The following is a 20,808-nucleotide window of genomic DNA, read 5'->3' on the forward strand; positions in this document are numbered from 1 at the left end:
GAGATAGAGATGTTATTTCGAATTGATAAATTTTTTTGTTCCCAGTTCATATATACTTCTTCCTTAAGCCTGGTTTGTTAAGTTTTGAGAAAAGAGTTCTATATTTTCTACTTATTGTCATTAAATTATTATTAATTAATATCAAATTATAAACTTTACTTCATTCAATACGATTTTTAAATCAATTTACACAAATAAAACTCATTTCGTTTTTAAACTTTTATTATTTTTTTACTCTTTAACATAAATAGCATTTATTTAATTTATTTTTAAAATTAATTAAAGTTACAGTTACAAACGTATAGTAAGTATATGTATTGCACAATTAATAAATAATAATCATATAAAACAACAGTTTCTTCACTTTTAGCTAGTGCGCCTACGGATAATAGGCGCGCGATGTTCTCGTGTTTCATATAGCGCCGATGACCTTATTAGACATAATAATAAAAAGCTTTTGGGTTTATTGGTTCCTTTATTTCAATTATTTAGCATTACAATTAAAAAAATGACAGCGGGATGAACGGTCGGCGAATGGCTTAGGCGATGTGGAGACACGGCAGCTTTAGGGCGAGCCACGGCGCCGAGCGTCCGTCCCGGATCTTCTCCGATTGTGTTTAGATGGCACTAGTGGGCTTTTCGTCCTCTAGTGCTATCTATCGGAAGTAAAACATCACTTATCGAACGACTAGGCTTAACCCGACCGGAATTGTGCCCCTTGATGTTGGTGAGAAATGCTGGTGTGGCGGGGCTAAGAGTGAGTCGCTCACTCTGTGCTGAGTGCGCGGGATTCCTGCACTAAGTACACCTGTGAGCCAGGTACGGTAGAAGTGGTGACGAAAGTGCGGTGCTTAGCGCGGATGAGAGAGAGATTGCTCTCGGCAGTTTCAGCGCGGTCCTCGGCGGCTTCGAGCTCGCGTTGGAATCGTCGCACCCTTGTGACACTTTGTTGAGAAACACCCTCCTACAAATTAAAAAAGTATACGTGATTTAGATGTTTTACACTACACAATATTTTCCTCCTTATTTCCATTACTTATACTAATTAAATTTTATCAAAGAAGATATAGTAAATTTTACCTGTTCCTGCAACTGCCTCTTGTAGATGTTGACCTTCTGGGAGCATTTTTCCAGAGAGTCCTGAAGAAGGACGATGTTCTTTTGGTCTTCTTCGCATTGAATCATGATCTCCTTAAGGGAGCGCTCCTTCTTGCGGAGGATCTTGATGGTTTCAGCGTGTCTCCTCTTTTCTTCGTCAAGCTCAAGTTCCATGTCCTTAATGCGGGCCTCAAGTTTGCTGATGATACGCTTGCCACCAACAATAGCGTTAGCCTCGACTTCCTCCAAACGGACGGAAATGTTCTAAAAATGGCAAAATCATAGAGTATAAGATTCATCATGTCATCATATTATCTAAAATACAACAACGGAGGAATCGCAGGTTACCTTGACTTCGATTTCAAGGGACTTCTTAATAGCCTCAATCTTGACAATCCTCTCTTGTTCTTCGTGCAGGTGCTCAACGGTGTGCTTCAGCTCAGTCTGAAAAGGTATGATTTATTATTAATGTATACAATTAAAATATTAGCAATTATTAACATGTTTACGTAGATACACGTAATTTGGTAAAAAAGCTAATTACCTGTACGCGCTGGTATCTCTCGTCAGCGACGCGCAGTTCCTTGGTGATCTCGTCGTAGTCAGCAGCGACAGCGGACAGTTCTTGTTCGATCTTAGCCTTGCTGCTGGACAGGTTCACGTTGATGACGGTAAGTTCATTGATGCGCGTCTGGGCTTCTTCGAAGGATTGTTCAATGGTGCGCTTAGCACGTAGGGCCTAATAATTACATAAATACCATGTTACTTTGTGTTCCATTATATTTTCATACAAGAGACAATATGAATATTCAGATCTAAATTTTTTACTGTACCTGTTCGTAATTGCCACGGATCTCTTCAACTTCACCAGTGAGAGATTGAATTCTGCGTTGAGCAACGCCGTATTGGTCAAGGGTCACCTGCAACTGCCTTTGAATCTCGTCGTAGTGGGTCTGGATCTCGGTAAGCTGTTGAAGTTTAAGAATGTTATAATAAAAAAAACATAATATTGGAAATAAATAAACTTATGATATGATTTGTTCAACTTATTTGTTTTAAAATAAAACCGTCGTTGTACCTGCAGAGATTGCTTCTTGATAGTCTTCTGCAAGTCAATGTTGGTCTTGTTGGCAACGTCAAGAGACAGCTCCAGTTCGGTGATCTGGATCTGCAGCTTCTTCTTGATGCGGGTGACCTCGGTCTTGAGCTTGGTCTCAGCTTCCACGACACGAGCGTTAAGCTGCTCAATTTCAATGCTGGTCTGTTTGCTGTTAAATAATAAATGTATTAGGTTGATTGGTTAACACGATTAAATATTTAAGGTGATATTATTAGGTACCTGCTGCTAGCTAAAATACTCATATCAAGTTTATCAAATTGTTTTATTGTTTCTTTTAATTCGTTCAATTTTTCAACGTATTCGATATTTATATTCGGTATTTCAGTTTCTATTTGTACAAGACATACTTTAGGCGAAGATTCACTCAATGTTTGTATAGATTTAATTTTAAATTCAGGAGGTAAAACGTCATCTAGGTTTTGATGTTTTGTATGTTTAATTGCTAGAGATTTTGACTCTTGCCAATCATTATTAAATTTGAGATTTTTCTTGTATGTTCCCTTTTTATTTTCACTTAAAACATTATGTTTGCTCTCCTCAAGTAATGTGTGAGCAATTGCTTTTGCAGATTTTCCGCGGTATAATTTTGCTTTAGATCTGAGCTCAGATTCTATAGCTGCATTCGAACCTAGTCTTGCTAATTCCCTTTCAACGTCTGCTAACATTTTATTTTGTCTTTCCTTAAAAAGTTTTTCTTTTTCCACTTTTTTCCTTTTAGTCTTAACAGTTACACTCTCGGTTTCAATATGTTTTGTTATATTCGCAGCAGCTGCGGTTTTAATGACTGAAAACGGAGATCGTTTGCTAACACTCATTGAACTCAAATCTCTCTTCGCCTGTTCAGCAACATCCCGCGATATTTTTCTCAAATCGTGCTCTGAATAAGCTTTAATTGGTTTATCAAATCTATATTTTTCTAAACCTCGTTCGTTATTCCATGGCAAATGAGGCGGCTTCACAGATTCTCCTTGTTGTTTTGCTGTGATATAGTCAATCATGGGTTGGTAAAAATTGATTCCATATCCGTAATTGTCCTCATATATTGCTGTGGGAGGCTTATTCCACTTTGATTCGGGCATTTTCATAGGTGGCATGATGATTTATTTGTTTTTTTTTTTTAAACACTAATTTAATATTTTTGGATGCACTGATTATGAATTAGTATGATGCACTGTCGACTTTAGCGCTACACTACAACTGTTATGCCAGCCAGCAGCAGATTTGCGAAGTGCAGTTTTGGCCAACCGGAGACGCCGCTATATTTAAACGGGAATGTTGCCAATTCATTACACAGTAGAATATTTTGATTGAACGTACATAGACCGCACCGGATATGACTGTTTTTGCTGATTGATCGTTATTGATCTTAAACCTAGTGTTAACGTTTCAAGATTTTTCACTTGACCCTATTTAAAATCTATTATCATGAAGTAGGTGTCACTATATTTTTACATAGGAAATGCATTAAGCTAAATATTATTATAGTGTCGCTTACCGGATGGATTCAATTTCTTCCTCCTTCTCCTGGAGACGGCGTTCAGCCTCATGACGGAACTGACCGAACTCAGCGGTCAACCTCTGCGAGCGCTGTTCCTCGGCTTTACGGCCCTAAATACAATATTTCAATTATTAATAATGTTTTAATACATCATTGCAATACCATTATTGCAATGACAATATGTCATTAGTACGTAAATTAAAAGTGACCTAAATCTTCACGAGGGATTATTTTTCAACTGAAAAATTTCTTGGAAAACTTTTCCGTCTTTTTTATTTGAGATCTAGGTGCAATCAATCAATAATATCAATTGTTTATCTTTCTCTAAAATGGGTTCAGTGAGTGGCGAGTGTGCATGCACAAGGAAAAATTTAAAAGGTAAAAGAAGTCCAAGCCGTTTTATTTATCGCTATATAAACATAGTAAGAGAAAATTTATCGAAATGCAAGCGCGAAACCTACGCATAATATATTTTCAGCAACAGCCGTGTGACGTAATTTCGGTTAAATTGATTGTGTCAGTTGCCAACACAAATGCTTCGACAAATAATCAATTAAATTAGTTTATTTGGCTCTAATGCCGTCACCTGAACGACCATTAACTATAATTAAAATTGCCCTGACGGCAAGCATGCGCATTTATATACAATGTAGTCATATTAATTATATTTGACATTCATGGGTAAAATGGATTCTAATTATTTTAAACTTGTACCTAAAGTAATAGGTACATGGTAGATTCTGATAAGGTATTTATCATATTATGTATTTATCATAAGTAGCCCTCGTAGAGCTTTTCGCATAGCAACTATACCAAAAATAATTTAGGTAGAGCTTAGATATTAGTTACAATTAGTTTATTCTTCAGTATACACATTGTTTACTTCAAAAATTATCCAATGATTCAGTCTATTAATTACGCATTACAATGGTCTTATCCAATGATAATAATCCAAACTAATATTATAAATGCGAAAGTAACTCTGTCTGTCTGTCTGTTACTCAATCACGCTTAAACTACTGAACCAATTTGCATGAAATTTGGTATGGAGATATTTTGATACCCGAGAAAGGACATAGGCTACCTTTTATTGCGAAATATGTACCACGGGCGAAGCTGGGGTGGACCACTAGTTTAATATATTTTTTTAAACAATCTGTGTTTGTTCTACTCTTGGAAATAGAAAATGTAATAAAATGATAGAAAATGGAAAATTTATAACTATTTTATCAGCGCTATACCACAGGCTGTAATAACTCCTCCTAATTAAATGTCATTCAATTTACGTTTAAAATAATTTCATTTCTGTCTTGTTTATGAATATAGAATACTATAAATACTGATGGCTCGTATATAGTTTAATCAAAGCCTATTTAGAGTATCTTAATAATCTTCTTTTTGAATCGAAATAGTTAAAAACGTCATTTGAAGATGGTTTTTAAAGTAGGGACTTACGAGCATGGCCTGATAAAGTAAGAATTCGATAAAATGTTTCTCAAATCTTGTGTTTATGTATCTATCACTTACATCCTAATGTTCGAGGTTTGCCAATTAAAGTTAAAAAGCTAAATGTATATTAATGGTAAACCTATTAGATATTTATTGCCTATATCCTCATCGATCGAGTTATAAATGTGTATGAATTAAAGAAAGTGTTATTTGTGTAACAAAAATAATTCATGTAATGTCTACGGAAGAGCGAATAGTTCTACCACAAACATTTTAAATTTTAAATTCTTAAAAGGATATCTCAATGACTAGAAAAACAGTCAACAATATTGTTAGTGAAAAATAATTTTTGATTTTGACTTCGAAGTGAAACTTCTTTAGGCGCGTAGAGTAAAATTTCAAGGTCGCGGCATGGCAATACCGTCACGTCATTGAGTAATGCGAGGATTTTGGTATCTTTGAATCTTGCCAAAGAAGTTTCACTTCTGACACGAATTTTTTGAATGGTTTTTTGTTTTTTTTTCTGGTTTACTTACAGCCTCAGCTTCCTTGTAAGCGGCGGTGAGTTCTTCTCGCTCGTTCTCAAGACGGCGCAGCTCGATCTCGAGCTCGTGAAGACGGCGGGTCAACTCAGTGACAGTGGCGCGGGCGTCGTGCAACTCATCTGCAATATAGCGTAGATTCATATTTGACACTACTTACACACATTACATACTATTTAGATATTTTACTTCAATAATTCATGTTTTGTATTAAAGTATTAATTATTTTTAATGTGGGAGCAGAACTTTTTGTACCACTGATTTCCTTGAAAAGCTTTGTTTTTTGTAACTAAAATTAATGTTATCTTACTCATAATTTAATAGCAGCTTATAAAATTTTGCAAAATAGTTATTATGAACTTTTTTAAACCGATTTTATTTATTTCTTAAAACTGTGTCTGTTATACATAATATAATGTAAGTATATCTTACCACCCAGTTTCTTGTTCTCGCGGCCAAGAGCGTCCTTCTGCTCACGAGTCTTGTCGAGCTCGTGACTGACGCGCTGGAGCTCGGTCTGCTTGTTGCGCAGGTCGCGCGTGCTCTGTTCGTAGAGCTGCACTGTCTCTTCCAGGCGAGACTTGATCTCGATGTTCACGCGTTCAAGCTGTTCAGTCCTCTTCTGCAACTCCCGAGCAGTTCCGTTCGCCTTCTCCAAGTCGATAATGAGCACTTCAACCTGAGGATACACAATTCTTAAGTATTTGATTGTATGACGTGAATTGTAAAGTATCTGGCTAGATTGGAAATTTTAATAGCTTTCAGAAAAGTTAATTTTTGCTTTACATCTTTATTACTTACTTCGCTCTGGAGACGAGACTTTTGCTTCTCAACGCTGTTGATCTTAACGATGAGGGTTTCGATCTGTTCTTCCTGCTCTTGGATGCGGATGGAGTACTTGCGACGGATTTCCTCGATTTCCTCGGCCCTAGCGGCAGCCTCAGCCTCGAACTTGGACCTCCAGTGCGCAACCTCTCCGTTGGACTTAACCAGTTGACGTTCAAGGTCCAAACGAGCCTCAGATTCCTCTTCCAGTTGGACGCGGACGGATTCCAGGTCAATCTCAACCTAGTCATCAAATATTTCTTTAATAGAATTTCCTTTGTCATGCATACAATTGAACAATATTTCTAAATCCGATTCTTGTAGAAATGACTCGATTTTAGAAAAAAAATATCGTATTGCTACAAGTAGATAATTTGATAAAAGTGGAGTAAATTTTACCTGGTGAAGGTTAGCCTCAAGAATTGAGCGCCTTCTTTCATCATCTTCGAGCCTACGACGCGCGTCCTCGAGCTGGCTGATAACCTGGCTCTTAAGGTACAGTACGTTTTCGATGTTCACCTGTAATAAATTTACATACGTTATACTTAATTTAGAGTAAATTTTCGTCGAGTAAGATATTCAACAATAGGCTATCAAAAGTACCTTAAGGTCCTGAACTTCCTTAACGAGCTCAACATTTTCTTGGGAAAGGCGCTGCTTGTGAGATGTAATATCAACAATGGTGCGGTTCAATTCTTCAATCTTGACGTGAAGTTCGCTGATGGTGATCTCAAGGCGTTCACAGGTCTTTGAAATTGTGATCTTTTCCTTGCTTATGTTCTCCACTTGGGCCAACAGCTCGTAAACTTCGGCCTGGAACTTAGACTTTTCCTTCTCGACCCTGGGGACAAAGAGACAAAAATGCAACCAACTGCCATAGTCAAGAAAGTTTATGATAACAGCGAATAAATAATGGAGTCCATGTAGAGTGGTGGATATAAAACGCTTAGCTTAATATTAACATAATTCGCAGCAGCAATAACAAAATACATAAATATGTTAGAAGATGGTCATATGATTCAAGTGATTGGTGTAGGAGCAAATGTCCTCACCTGCTTTTGCTGTGGGTGAGTTTGTCGATTTGCTCCTGGAAGTCGACGACGATTTCCTGGTGCTTCTTCTTAAGCAAATGAGCTGTTTCCTCTGATTCGAGATGGACATCTTCAAGGAGCTTACGAAGCTTGGTCAACTCCGTGTCTCGTTTTCTGTTGATCTCGAACTGTAAAATATACGAATGGATTTCAAATTACATCCCCATATTTATGTTTACAATTTGGGGTACGCATTTGAGATTATTCTTACTTATGATGCATAAAATGTGAATTCTACCTATCTTACATTTATTATCAAAATATACGTTTACTAGGATTGTATTGCTTCTTGATCTTCGTTTTCGTTTAGTATATTTCTGTAGCTAATAAAAAAAAACATACATAAAAATGATGTACCTAGAATACAATAAAAGTACAAAGACAAACATATGAATAATATTCGCAATAGCATTTTCAATTTTTTGCATAAAAATTCGCAAGGCCACATAATGTATAGTAGGAATAAAATAAAGAAATGAGGTGAGAAATATTAAAAAGTACCATTATAAAATAAAATATAAGTATTGCTGTTCTTGTTCTATGGTTTCTTTACAAATCCCCAGTTTCTTTCTTCTTCATTGAGATAGCAAACATATATGTTTGTTGTATTCTGATTTCTCTGAATTCAATATTATAATATGTATTTTTCTCAATAATAGTTCTTCACATTTTCAATTAAACTCTTTATTTTCCGTAGGTAACTCCATTGGGATACACAAAATCCATCCCATTGTTTTCTTCCTTTCTGTTTTTTCATAGTCATCATCTTATATCTAGTTTATTATTAATAATATAATATATAATACAAACTAATACGTAATGAAAGTTTACCTGACTCTCAGCTCCACCCTCAGCCTCCTCAAGCCTTTCCGAGAGCTGGATAACTTGTACGCTCAAATCTGCCTTCTCTCTTTCGATCTGTAAATATTAAATTATATGTTAATTTTCCATATCCTTATAGAAATGTAACATTCAAATACACACTAGAGCACGAAGGTAGGTCATGCGGTTAAGGCAGACTAAATTGTTAAATATATATATATATATATATATATATATATATATATATATATATATATATATATATATATATATAATACTATATACCAAGTTCGTTGAATTCTTATTTAATTTAGAATTAATTAAATCATATTTAAAAAATAGAGTTAATATTTATTAATCGTCTATATAAAATAATTCAAAGAAAAGTTGTGAAAATTTATTAAAGTACCCGCTTTAACTGTCAATAATAAGCAGGTGGAAAGCATCAATTAAGTTGAAGTTAGAAATATTGGGCAAAATTATTGTTAAGTTCCACGTATTCTCGTTCGATAATACGACCTTCACATACTTCAGTATTTGTTTCAATCTATTATGAGAGCCAGTTCAAGTCACAGAGTTGTGACTAATCCGGATATTTTCACCAGTAACTTCTGGATCTATTATTATATTTCAATATTGTGGCATTCTCGGCGAACAAGCATCTTTTGGCCCAGTTTCAAAAATGACTTAGGAGAACGAGAAGTTGAGATTTAAGAGCTTCGCGCATAGGTAGCTAAATATATCACAGCGAGTATGATCTCGGTTGGGAAGGATTATTCCGCGGGCTGCCGTCGCGGGTGCAGCGCGCTGTCAGCAGTCGCGCGCGGCCCTCGGGCAGCGTTGCGCCGTGCAACAGTCCAAAATAGAATGAGCAAACGTTACGATGTAATCATCGGTCACCGATATTAAATAATGTTCATTATGAAATGCTAATTTTATTTAGTACGATAAATAAAATAAAAATACAGCTATTTTCAATCATCTGATATGGAATATAATTTCTAACGAATAATCTATTTCGTATTAATGAAAATATATTTAATGTAACACATTAAGGAAAATATCATAGTAATGTTAAACAGCACATAAAATATAGCTTTTAGAATTTTTCTGTTATAATTTCTAGCACATGATTATTACACTAAACATATTATATCAGCACATTATCCTTGATGTTCTATTAGTAAAGTTTATAAGAAGCAAATTTCTTTAATTGTTATATTCATATGAGAAAAGGCTTTTCCAAAGAGAAACTTTACGTAAGGGCGTAAAGGTAAGGCGGAAAATCGAGGGCGGCGGTATTAATAGAGGTATCGCGCGCCCCGCCCACACCTGCGCCGGCGCGCCCGCTATGGCCGCGCCGGCCGCTCATATCACATTTCGCGCGTTCATCGCTTACCCTCTGACGTAGCTCCCTTTCGGATTCCAGGTCATCTTGGAGGAGACGAATCTTGTCCTGAAAAATATAACATATTCTATCATGTATCCGCAAAACACTTCACAAGCACTGCACTGATCGAACGGCCGGTACCTCCAGCCTGGAGAGAGCACTCAGGTCGGCGCTGTACTCGATGTTAACGTCGGTGGTGCCGCCGCCGCTGCTGCGGTAGGTATACTTGGAAGTCTTCGCCACGGCGGACATTGTCGCTGGTTCGTCTCTCGGTCGGCAGTCGGCGCTACGTTACCGGTCGGGCACCGTTCGACTAGTGAGAGCGGGAGCGGGTTGCGTGCGCGCATCAACCGCCGGCCGCCCGCCGCGCCCGCCGCCCGCCCGGTCCCCGCGCGCGCCGCCGCTGCTGCTCCAGGCCGCCAGCCGCCTGGAGCTCACGGATCGTGTTACCACCCCCGCGCACCCCTCTGTCGGCCTTTTATAGACACGCCCGCCTTTACGTCTTCGTACTTCTCTTTTATTTGTTTTGCCCAAAAATTTGGCGAATTTTTACCCATATCGCTCGCGCGCGGGTGCAGTTGCGCCCATGCTGGATGTTGCGCATGTCGCGCTAGATCCAGGTTTCTGCGGAATGCCTGGCGGGCTCTGGCGAGCGCCATCGACCCACACAAAGAACCACAAATCAATTGAACTTAACAATGAACTTCTTGTACTCTTAAATCGATCTCAAGAAGTCAGCAGTGAACGTTTTGATGTTTACAAACATCAATCAAATCTAAATTTAAACCGTGTGATTTGCGAGCGGTATCACATAGATATGTTGGGGTGAATACGATAATTGTATTGGGTATTGGTTCAGCGGGTCATAAGTTCAATCATTTTATGTGAATGTCGATTTATTTTGATAAAATAATGTAATGGAAAGAAGAATACAATCTACCCTCTCTCACTACTCCTCACTCGAATTAAGATATTATAATAACTCATACCTCTATCGAGCACGGAGATCTTTGAATTGAGTTTTGTCAGGTATAATATCGACTAAAATGGGGAGTAAGTTCTTCTTTCTAAGTAAGTAAGTTATACAGTAGTTAACTCGACCGTAAAGATTTCTTTCAAAATTCCACATCAATCTCTTTAAGATAAGAGAAACAAAAAGACGAGTTTGGCACTCATTATAAATATTCCCATAGTTCCTAATTACAAGGACATACATAGGTTTTGCTTTTAGCGTTTGCTATTGTATACCTAAAGGTATTTTAAAATAAAATAGGGTTTTCAGAACTATTTGTTTATTTTTAAAGAGATTGTACTTTCACTCATGTAGATGACTTAAAGCACGGACTAAATCCCAGAGCACGAGCCTTGAAACTAAGAGGTGTATCTTTCTTTCAGCACCTATAGGTTCGATACCACGGTAATAGGAACTATTATTAAAAATATCTTGGTCTAAAATTACGGATCATAATATGGTTCTTTATTTTATTTCCGTTTAAGTGTAAATAATTTGTTCATACATGTATAATAATTGATCTTGATCGAAATTATAGGGTTTAATAAATAGCAGTTCTTAGGATTTGGGACTAATCTTAGAGCTTAAGTAATCTGTTTCCTAAATTATAAGTATGGCTATGACTCACAGTGCTAAAGCTGTTAGCCACGCTATTATAATGCACTAGCTTTTACCCGCGGCTTCGCTCGCGTTAAGAAGTATTAATATTAATTAGGTATATTTTTTGCGGCTTTGGTACTTTTGTTTAGCATATGTAAAAACTTAGGGCCTACAAAACTACAAAACTTTCATCACATATTTAATCCCCTTAGAGGTGGAATTTATCAAAATCCTTACTTAGGGAATGCGTACGTCATAGTAGCTTTATGCAGTCTAAGTCCGATCGGTATAAATTTGACATAGTTTCATAAAAACTTTCATCCCTTATTTAATCCCCTAGGGGGTAAAATTGATCCAAATCCTTTCTCAGGGGATACCTACCTGCATGCCAAATTTCAGCCCGATCCATCCAGTGGTTTAGGCTGTGCGTTGATAGATCACTATATCAGTCACCTTTGAGTTTTATATATATTAAGAAGATATTTTAAGGTATGAATTTTCGAAAATCTTTTCTTACCGGACGCCTACGTCATAAGATCTATCTACATGCCCAATTTCATGCAAATACATCAAAGGAATAAAAAAATTCCTACAAATTTCTATCCCCTATTTTACCCCTTTAGGTGATGAATTAAAAAAAATTCTTAACAGAACGTCTACGTCATATGATCTATCTACATGCCCAATTTCATGCAAATACATCCAAGGAATAAAAAGTTTCACACAAACTTCTATCCCCTATTTTACCCCTTTAGGGGATGAATTATCTAAAATCCTTTCTTAGGGGACGCCTACGTTATGACATCTACCTGCATGCCAAATTTTAGCCCGATACGTCCAGTGGTTTGGGCTGTGCATTGATAGATCACTATATCAGTCACCTTTGAGTTTCCAACAAATTTCTATTGCCTATTTTACACCTTTAGGGGATGAATTAAAAAAAAATTCTTAACAGAACGTCTACGTCGTATGATCTATCTACATGCCCAATTTCATGCAAATACATCCAAGGAATAAAAAGTTTCATACAAACTTCTATCCCCTATTTTACCCCTTTAGGGGATGAATTTAAAAAAACAATTCTTAACAGAATGTCTATGTCATATGATCTATCTACATGCCCAATTTCATGCAAATACATCCAAGGAATAAAAAGTTTCATACAAACTTTTATCCCCTATTTTACCCCTTTAGGGTATGAATTAAAAAAAAAATCTTAACAGAACGTCTACGTCATATGATCTATCTACATGCCCAATTTCATGCAAATACATCCAAGGAATAAAAAGTTTCATACAAACTTCTATCCCCTATTTTACCCCTTTAGGGGATGAATTTTCTAAAATCCTTTCTTAGGGGACGCCTACGTTATGACATCTACCTGCATGCCAAATTTCAGCCCGATACGTCCTGTGGTTTGGGCTGTGCGTTGATAGATCACTATATCAGTCACCTTTGAGTTTTATATATATAGATTTCGAGGCTCCTGTATGATGGTTCCGTCAGCAATTATTTACATTTTGATGGTCTAAAGAGGCACCTATAGCGGTACCTGTTTCATTATAATTTTTCTCCCTTAGTTTACGGGACTCTACCAAAGATTACATTATGTTGATTCTACTAAACTTATTACTTAATTATCATATGAATGGAGTAAAAATAAGTCATTCAATCAAGAATACGTGCACTCCAAGAAGATTCACATGAATATTTGATATGATATTTGTTAATACACTTTGTTTTGTCCGGAAAAGAAGGTTAATTATTTTTTGAAAGAATAGAAGCAATTAAATAACGCGGCGGAATTCGAACCCGCGTCTTTTTGCCAAGACGGGGCAACACATATTAGCGTCTCTATTACCCGTGATCCTGCCCGAACCTGAGCAATCGAATTTCTTCTACTCTTTCGGTTATCTGCGTAGGGGTCACCCCATTATTTAAGAAACTGTCATTTTTAAAGCTATAAAATATTTAAAAGCTAAAAAAAATTGGTTGTCTGTAAAGTCGGTTTACTGACGATAGTTGAACGTGACAACGTCCGATTGTGCTTCTTTGTCGCTCGTTCCGCGCTCTCGCTTGCACTTCAAGCCTTACATGGAACGCCTCAGATGAGTCAGAGCGAGGTAACGCCGCATGAGTCATGTTTTTTCGTGCGTGCAGCCGGCTTTATCGAATTATAAGACGTTGTCACGTCAAAAACTAAATATTAAAGTAAGTCAATTGTTTTGCTATTAGAGTCTGGCCAGCCAAAGCTGAACCCAGTGTTTTTTGTAGCGGCCACACTATGGAATGTCATCATGGCGTTTCTGCGTAGTTAGTTGTCAGTTTTGTTGAAAACGGTTCAAATCATTTGCTTTAATAACGTTTAAATCCTGCTGTGTTGTGTACCTAATGTACCTATATACTATGATCACCTTTATGGCTATCAAAAGTATCAAAATGATTTTTTCCTACTAAAGCCGATGTTACCAGGTCCATATTTTTTAAATTTGCCGCCCTTTACTGGGTTCAGCTTTGGCTGGCCAGACTCTATATCATTATTCGAATACACTGTTAATAAATTTCCAAAGTTCATTTACTTTGGTATGCTGTTATAGTTGGTGCTAAGCTGTTTTGTTTTGACAATACGATAGTTGGATGCACTATTGCATTATCCAGAAGTGGAGAATTATTATTCAACATAACATCGGTATTCTGTACTAGATATACAACCTACGTAGATGTATAACCTCTTCAAACCTATATTCTGTTTTTAAAGCACGACCAAAAAGGTGCTTCGTAGTTCGTACTTTCGATTTGGAACTAAAGTATCCATATGAGAGTTGGTTGCTCCTAGGGCTGACTTTGAGTAAATTTGTAAATTAAGCCGCTGAAAACGACATTGCAGCATCAAAACGGAGGCAATGAGGGGTGGAGGGGCATTTCTGACCATGTAAATAGTAAAAAAAAGGCTATAATTATATCTTTAGCTCATAAAATACCTTTTAACAATGTTTGCAAATTTCAGAGGATGTCACAGAAATTTTATCAGAGTATTTAAACGATTGCATATTTATAATCATTAAATTAAAAACAAGTGATTATACGAAAATTAAATGTCAAGATGTAAATAAGAAGCCGGATAAAACGCCGGCTTGTAATTAATCATTGCTCTATTTCAGTTCAACGCAGTACATTCATATAGAAAGCTCGTACAACTTTTAATTCATATTTTATTTCGATACAGAGATAACGATTTTATAATGGAATTCTCTCGTATGTGAATTTTAAATGTTTAATTATTATAGTGTTATTTAGTTTTCAGCCAGTTTAGTTTTCGTGAGCGGTACCGTATTTCATTTTTGCTATTTCGTAATATTTATTTCCAAGTAGTCATAGCTGTTCGATTTAAAACATTCTGGTATACTAAGACTAATATTTGACGAAAATAATATTTTAATTTCAGTATTTGACGAGTTATAATTTGGCTATATTTTATCTTGTGTCATACCGCCGGTATATTATATCCTTCCACATCTCGCTGTATCTGCTTTATTATTTGAGCATATAAATGATCGCCAACTTCTCAAAGGAGATAAGGCACTTGAAGAAGTAGGTTCGCAAGCGAAGATATTATAATGTTGTGTTCACGAATGTCCTAGAGCCGTTCCAGCGAAGGCGCAGGTGGACGCAATTTTCATTTATATTCGTACACCTGCGAAGTGGACTAAATGTGTTCCGTATGCTGCGGATGGCCGCGATGATTCACCAACCTATCCCCAAATTATATGCACCGCTATACTTGAACATCCTCCGCCTGAAAATAATTCAGAAAAAAGCTGTTTTTTAGATAACCGGCAAATTTACGTTCAATCTTTACCGAATTTTAATAAAATTCTTCAAATTTTAGCACTTTTAAGTCAAATATCGCGTTCAAAATACCAAAACGTGAAATCAAATCGTATTGTTGGTATTTTTACGTCACATAAATAACTTGGATTGTTGGCAGACCTCGCGGTGACTCCTTTATGACTGTATCGGGTGTAAAGATTGAAATAACTTTATAGTCCGTGAAGCCGATGAATAGGTTTGATATGATTTGGAAATGTATTTTAATGTTTTATTGCATTTTATAAATAGCTTCTTCATACGATCTATCGTATAGTATAACGTGACGGTGCGGCGCCTTGTCTGTATGTCTCTTTGCTACCCTCTTTAGATTAGATACGCAATTGATATTGAAATATGTTTTATATACCATTGTAATTTCGTGTAAAATGTTCAGTATTTACCTATACTGAATAAAATTTAGAAACCAAATCAGGAATAATTTTACTTATTTTTTACATAGGTATTAAATTTACTACATTTTTTACGAGAATGCGAAACTCAGTCCTGTAACTTTTTATTTTCTCTATTTATTTCTCTCCAAAAAATATAAGCTGCTATTGACGCAAGGAGGCAATGACGCATTTTCAGTCTTTTCCAGGTGCTTGCATTTGTCTTGAAAAACAACTTTGTTATCATAAAACTGTGTATTTCCAAGTTTTTTTTTTCAGAAAACATGTAGCGATTAATTTATATTTGTCAATTAATAATTTTAATGTTAATTTCTTACCTTTTATTTTGTGTATTCTACATATTTAATTCGTTTTTAAATACAGCGTTACAGATCTTAATATCGTCCTGTCAGATTGAAATTAGGCCACTTATTACCAGATTGCTTAAAAGTAATAGGCAACTTGTATAAATTAAAGATTTATACTTACTGATAAATTAATATATAAATAAATCTTGTAATAAATAGAATATGATCAATGACGCATAGATTAATGTTTGCTTATATAAGATTTTATCATATTATATTACCACTTTTACAAGACAGCCTGCTTTGGTGATAGTTTGGTGATAGGGAAAATCTCTTTTTCATAAACCAAATGTAATAAAAAAATCACTTCTAAAAATATACATCGTAGTTATTTATTTCAATTCGAATACTTCAAAAATCTTGATATCAGCTAACCAATCTTTCAGCACCCAAAATAAACCATATTCAATATGTATATATGCAGGTATATGTGCAATGTTATGTCGTTAACAAAGATGACAACGCACGTAGATATATTAATCGAGAGATTGAACAACTTGGCATGGTACGAATAGAGCAAACTGTCATTCTGTCTATTGCACGTAGTCCCAAACGCATATGTTGAGATAGGCTCAATTTGCACTAAAAGACAACATTCTTTTATAGGTTTATGAAGATATTTTTAAATATATTAATCATTCCTTTAGGCGATTTAACTGATTAATGTAAAAATATACACAAACTAAGCATGCGTGCCATATACAAAATGGGTCGTCAATTTTATTTCCAGGAAAAGTGAGGAGATGTAAATCTATCGTTAAAATATAAAATAAATGTCAATTATTATCGTTGACTCATATAAAAAAATCCATGAATCTTGCAAAATATAATTCAGTATTTATACAACGCTGAAACGAAGAGAGCAAACAGTTGTCGGCCTGTTTTCAGTTTTCTAAATAACTGGCTAGGTAAAGGTGCGCCGTCGCCTACGCACTACTATTTCTGATCTCGATGGAATGTCGGCAACATCGTCCATTCGATCATTTCAAAAATAATAATCATATTGCGTTAATTAAACGCTTTTTACTGGTTTTAGGTTAAGTATTATTATAATAAAATCGAAATAACGAAAACGTAGCAAACGTGCCGTTTTAGATATCTCCGTGCTTTATTTTGGAATAGGCTATGACTTAGTTGTATATATGTAACTGTGTTAGCTATTAGATTGCCTGCAACTTTAATGTAATATCGGTACGCTTTTATGTGGTGAGCTTTCAATTTTTCTTCACACTTTTATTTTTCTACACAGACGTATTTGGAAATAAGAAAAACCACTTCCGAGCGGCTACTGTTATGACGATCTAATTTGTGTTTTCTTTTATTATAGTTTTATATTTTACTTGTTGTTGTGTACATGTACACACTATGTTAAATCTAAAATAATTATAAATGTGCAAACGCTTATAGTTACTTATATTATTTCGTTCATTTTTAAATTATTTCATACGAAACTATTTTTAGTTTCTGACTCACCACAGTGAGATGTTATTTGATTTGCTCACTGTATTTTTACCAAGTGTTAAAATTATTTTTTCATCGTTGTACCTAAGTTTATTGTGGTCCTCGGTCAGTCAACAAATTTATACCTCATCTTTTAATTATCCATTTATTATATGTATTATCCGGTTATACCAAATGCTAGATAATAAGATATTAACTGCAAGGCCTTTAAAATATAAAATTAAACCTTAACTGGTAATAAGTGCCAAGATGATCACGTAAAACATTTCATTTATCTCGATTCGTAGAGCGACATTGGTTTTAAAAATAAGAATTTCAAATTATTTGTACATCAGTTGTCACACTGTTTTTATATCTATTAACGCATTTCTGCTGGCTCGCCTTGAACTAAACCAATTTCAAGAAAATTCAATTAGTTAAAAAGGTCATTCAGCGGTTTACGTTTACAAGATATGGTTTATCTAACAATTAGGTATTTAAAACTATATATTAATTACATATAATTTTTGCAAACTTTGACGATGGTAATTTTTTTGCATGTTTTGGAAGGCTACGTCATCCTGATTAGATTATTTTAAATATTAAAAAAAAAAAACATGAAAGACGAAAGGAAAATTATATGTATAGCCTAATTCCTATTCCCTAATCTCATTAATATTATAAAATACTAATGTGTAAATAACTCTGTCTGTCTGTCTCTTTTTCACGCCTAAACCACCGAATATGAATTTTCGTACAAATTCTGTTCCAGACCTGAGAAAGGACAGAGTTTTTATCCCGGATATTGCACGGGAACGGGAACTATCTGAGTTTTAATTTTACGAAGTAGACAAAAGCGGGTGGTAAGCTGGTTTATAATAAAGTAATAGCGGCATATTGTTAACCATGTTTAAATCTACACAATAAATTGACATAGAAATAAATAAGTACTAAGTAGAGACTAATGGGGATATTATTTTCAGAAGCGGGCAAGTCGTAAACATTTTCTTAAGAAATTTCAGAGCACCGAAAGCAAACATTAATATATTATGTTGTTATTTGAAACGACGCAGCCGCTAGTGATTCACGTGTTTATATTTACGAGATACTATAATTCTTATGCGGTTTTCCGAAGCTTAGACCTAATTTTTCTTATGAAATTGATAAAAATATTGGTACCACCATTATTTTGAGTTTTAATCCGTAATAATGTAAAATTACATTCAGAATAAAATAAATAACATTTATTTATATTATAACTCTTTGGTTATATTGTGTCATATATGTTTGTACTTAATATTACCTTCAGATACAGCATTATTTTATGAGAAACCAGCTGCTCCGCGTGGTTTCACCCCCGTGGCTTCACTCCTGTTGGTCGAAGCGTGATGATATATAGCCAATAGCCTTCCGCGATAAATGAGCTATCTAACACCGAAAGAATTTTTCAAAACGGATTACCGACCAGTAGTTCCCGAGATTAGCGCGCTCAAACAAACAAACTCTGCAGTTTTATAATACATATTAGTATAGATTATACTCAACGTATATAAATAACAAATGAGTTGTGAGCAGACATTTTGCATCAGATGACCAAATAAAAATGTAGGGGCATGAGACATGTGTATTTATTAATCAAAATCAAATCATAGGGTTACATAGTCTACATGTATTTTTTAATATTCTTCTTCTTCGTCAATGCACAAATCTATGGCAGCGAGTCGTAACCAGAATCATAAATTTGTTTAATTTTCCTTCAGTAACCTAACCTAACAATAATGTGACGAACATTCTCTATACTAAACGTTTCAGTAAAATTTGTAATATACATAGAACGATGTGCCGAGTCTATGTTACAATATTTTCCATCAAGAACTCAGGTTGATATGTATTGAAGGTGTGATATGCACGAGACTTCTTATATTTAGAGCGCTCTACATCTGAAGCTCAGTTTCGCAATGAGCTTGTAAGCGTGGGCGCATGACATCGGCCTTGCATAGATTATAACAAACAGATTCGTACAACATTGTGAATCCATGGTTATAACATATTGTTAGGAAGATCTCATACTATGATAGATTACATCATAAAAATTAACGTACCTAAATACGTTTACATGAATAATTATATATTATACCTGTATATAAGTTATAAGAACAGTACATAATGGATAAATACCTTATACAAGAATACTCTTATTTATACATTACATATATATAGAAACAACAGCAGCTTTCATCTTCTCGTGCCCGGGTAAAAAGTAGCTATATGTTATTCTAGTCCATAATCTATTTGCATACTAAATTTCAATCAAAGACCTTCATTGTTGAGAGTGCGATACAAATGATGAATAGAGCTCATAAAAAAAACATCCAGAATACTCATATAAATTTAATAAAATTAATATAATTAGATATTTTTGAATCTATTATCAAAATGTCGAATAATTTCCTGTTATAAAATATTTTGCTATAAGATACTCATAAAATTCTACTCTTAGTTTTATAATTAAAGATAACTATGATATTATGATTTATTCTTTGACATCGTAACATTCTGGTAAATTGCTCGACAGGTAAGCGCCGATTTCAACAAGAAGCCCTAAATAACAAGCTATTTACAGATTCCACTAATTTGACAGTAGGTATATGTGGTAGGTACAATACCTACCACATAGGTACACATAGCAGTATTTAGTATACCACTAAGTATTACCTACATATACCTTTATGAAATGTGTGGGTACCTAGCATCAATCTATCTAGAGTCGAATATATTATAAGAGATTTACTTCTTTCTGGGACTGGGATATTTTTCTTATATTGTACGTAAGTTCTTCCATTAATTTGGCCTCAAATATATTTCTAGGGACATTATTGGATATCCTACCAATAATATGTATTCCGTTCCCAAGGGATATTTTTTATATTTTGACCATTTTCCCAGCAATATTATAATTAGAATGAGAAGTCACTAATCGCAATTGCATTGGAAAAAGTGAAATTGCAATCTGTCTGTTGCAGAAAATTTGTATCTTCCACCTGTTACCTCCGTTATAAAGTGTACCCCAGACAGATAGATTCATTAAGTTTATTCATAGAACATACATAGAGCTGCTTGTTAAGTTTAATTGAAATAAGATTTTCCTCTTTTTTTAACTAGGTTTCCGCCATCCGGACTGTGGCTCTACTATCATATTGGTGCTCTCCCTTTCTTTATATTATGGTTCAACTCTACTTTAAGAGAACCAGTAAATTAATTAATGATTTCTTTTATAGAAAGTTATTTTTTGGA

General features: G+C 35.1%; 2 protein-coding genes across 2 annotated transcripts; both read right to left on the minus strand.

The window, feature by feature from the left end:
• Nucleotides 1–204: 204 nt before the first annotated feature.
• On the minus strand, nt 205–10,162 carry LOC149491178 (paramyosin, long form-like). The gene is made up of 16 exons (XM_089714212.1): nt 9,977–10,162; nt 9,845–9,901; nt 8,455–8,541; nt 7,585–7,751; nt 7,136–7,373; nt 6,932–7,051; nt 6,509–6,775; nt 6,140–6,386; nt 5,702–5,829; nt 3,714–3,826; nt 2,177–2,366; nt 1,932–2,066; nt 1,643–1,837; nt 1,447–1,542; nt 1,081–1,362; nt 205–964 (listed from the first exon to the last, which is right to left on the minus strand). Exons 1-16 carry the CDS (start codon nt 10,085–10,087, stop codon nt 767–769), a joined length of 2,631 nt encoding a protein of 876 aa, XP_089570338.1. The 5' UTR covers nt 10,088–10,162; the 3' UTR covers nt 205–766.
• Nucleotides 2,393–3,550, minus strand: LOC149491179 (paramyosin, short form-like). The gene has a single exon (XM_089714429.1). It carries the CDS (start codon nt 3,310–3,312, stop codon nt 2,416–2,418), a length of 897 nt encoding a protein of 298 aa, XP_089570555.1. The 5' UTR covers nt 3,313–3,550; the 3' UTR covers nt 2,393–2,415.
• Nucleotides 10,163–20,808: the final 10,646 nt, after the last annotated feature.

Source organism: Colias philodice, chromosome 1, assembly GCF_061535455.1.
Source record: "Colias philodice isolate Cphi_HAF_F1 chromosome 1, ilColPhil1 Martin Lab GWU primary, whole genome shotgun sequence".
Taxonomy (NCBI): Eukaryota; Metazoa; Arthropoda; class Insecta; order Lepidoptera; family Pieridae; genus Colias; species Colias philodice.

Excerpts from the sequence above, each read along its gene's own strand:
- LOC149491179 (XM_089714429.1), bottom strand. The coding sequence starts at position 3,312 with ATGCCACCTATGAAAATGCCCGAATCAAAGTGGAATAAGCCTCCCACA.
- LOC149491178 (XM_089714212.1), bottom strand. The coding sequence starts at position 10,087 with ATGTCCGCCGTGGCGAAGACTTCCAAGTATACCTACCGCAGCAGCGGC. Across the intron at positions 1,838-1,931 it reads TCCGTGGCAATTACGAACAG|GCCCTACGTGCTAAGCGCAC; the intron begins GTACAGTAAAAA and ends TGTAATTATTAG. Across the intron at positions 1,543-1,642 it reads AGAGATACCAGCGCGTACAG|ACTGAGCTGAAGCACACCGT; the intron begins GTAATTAGCTTT and ends ATACCTTTTCAG.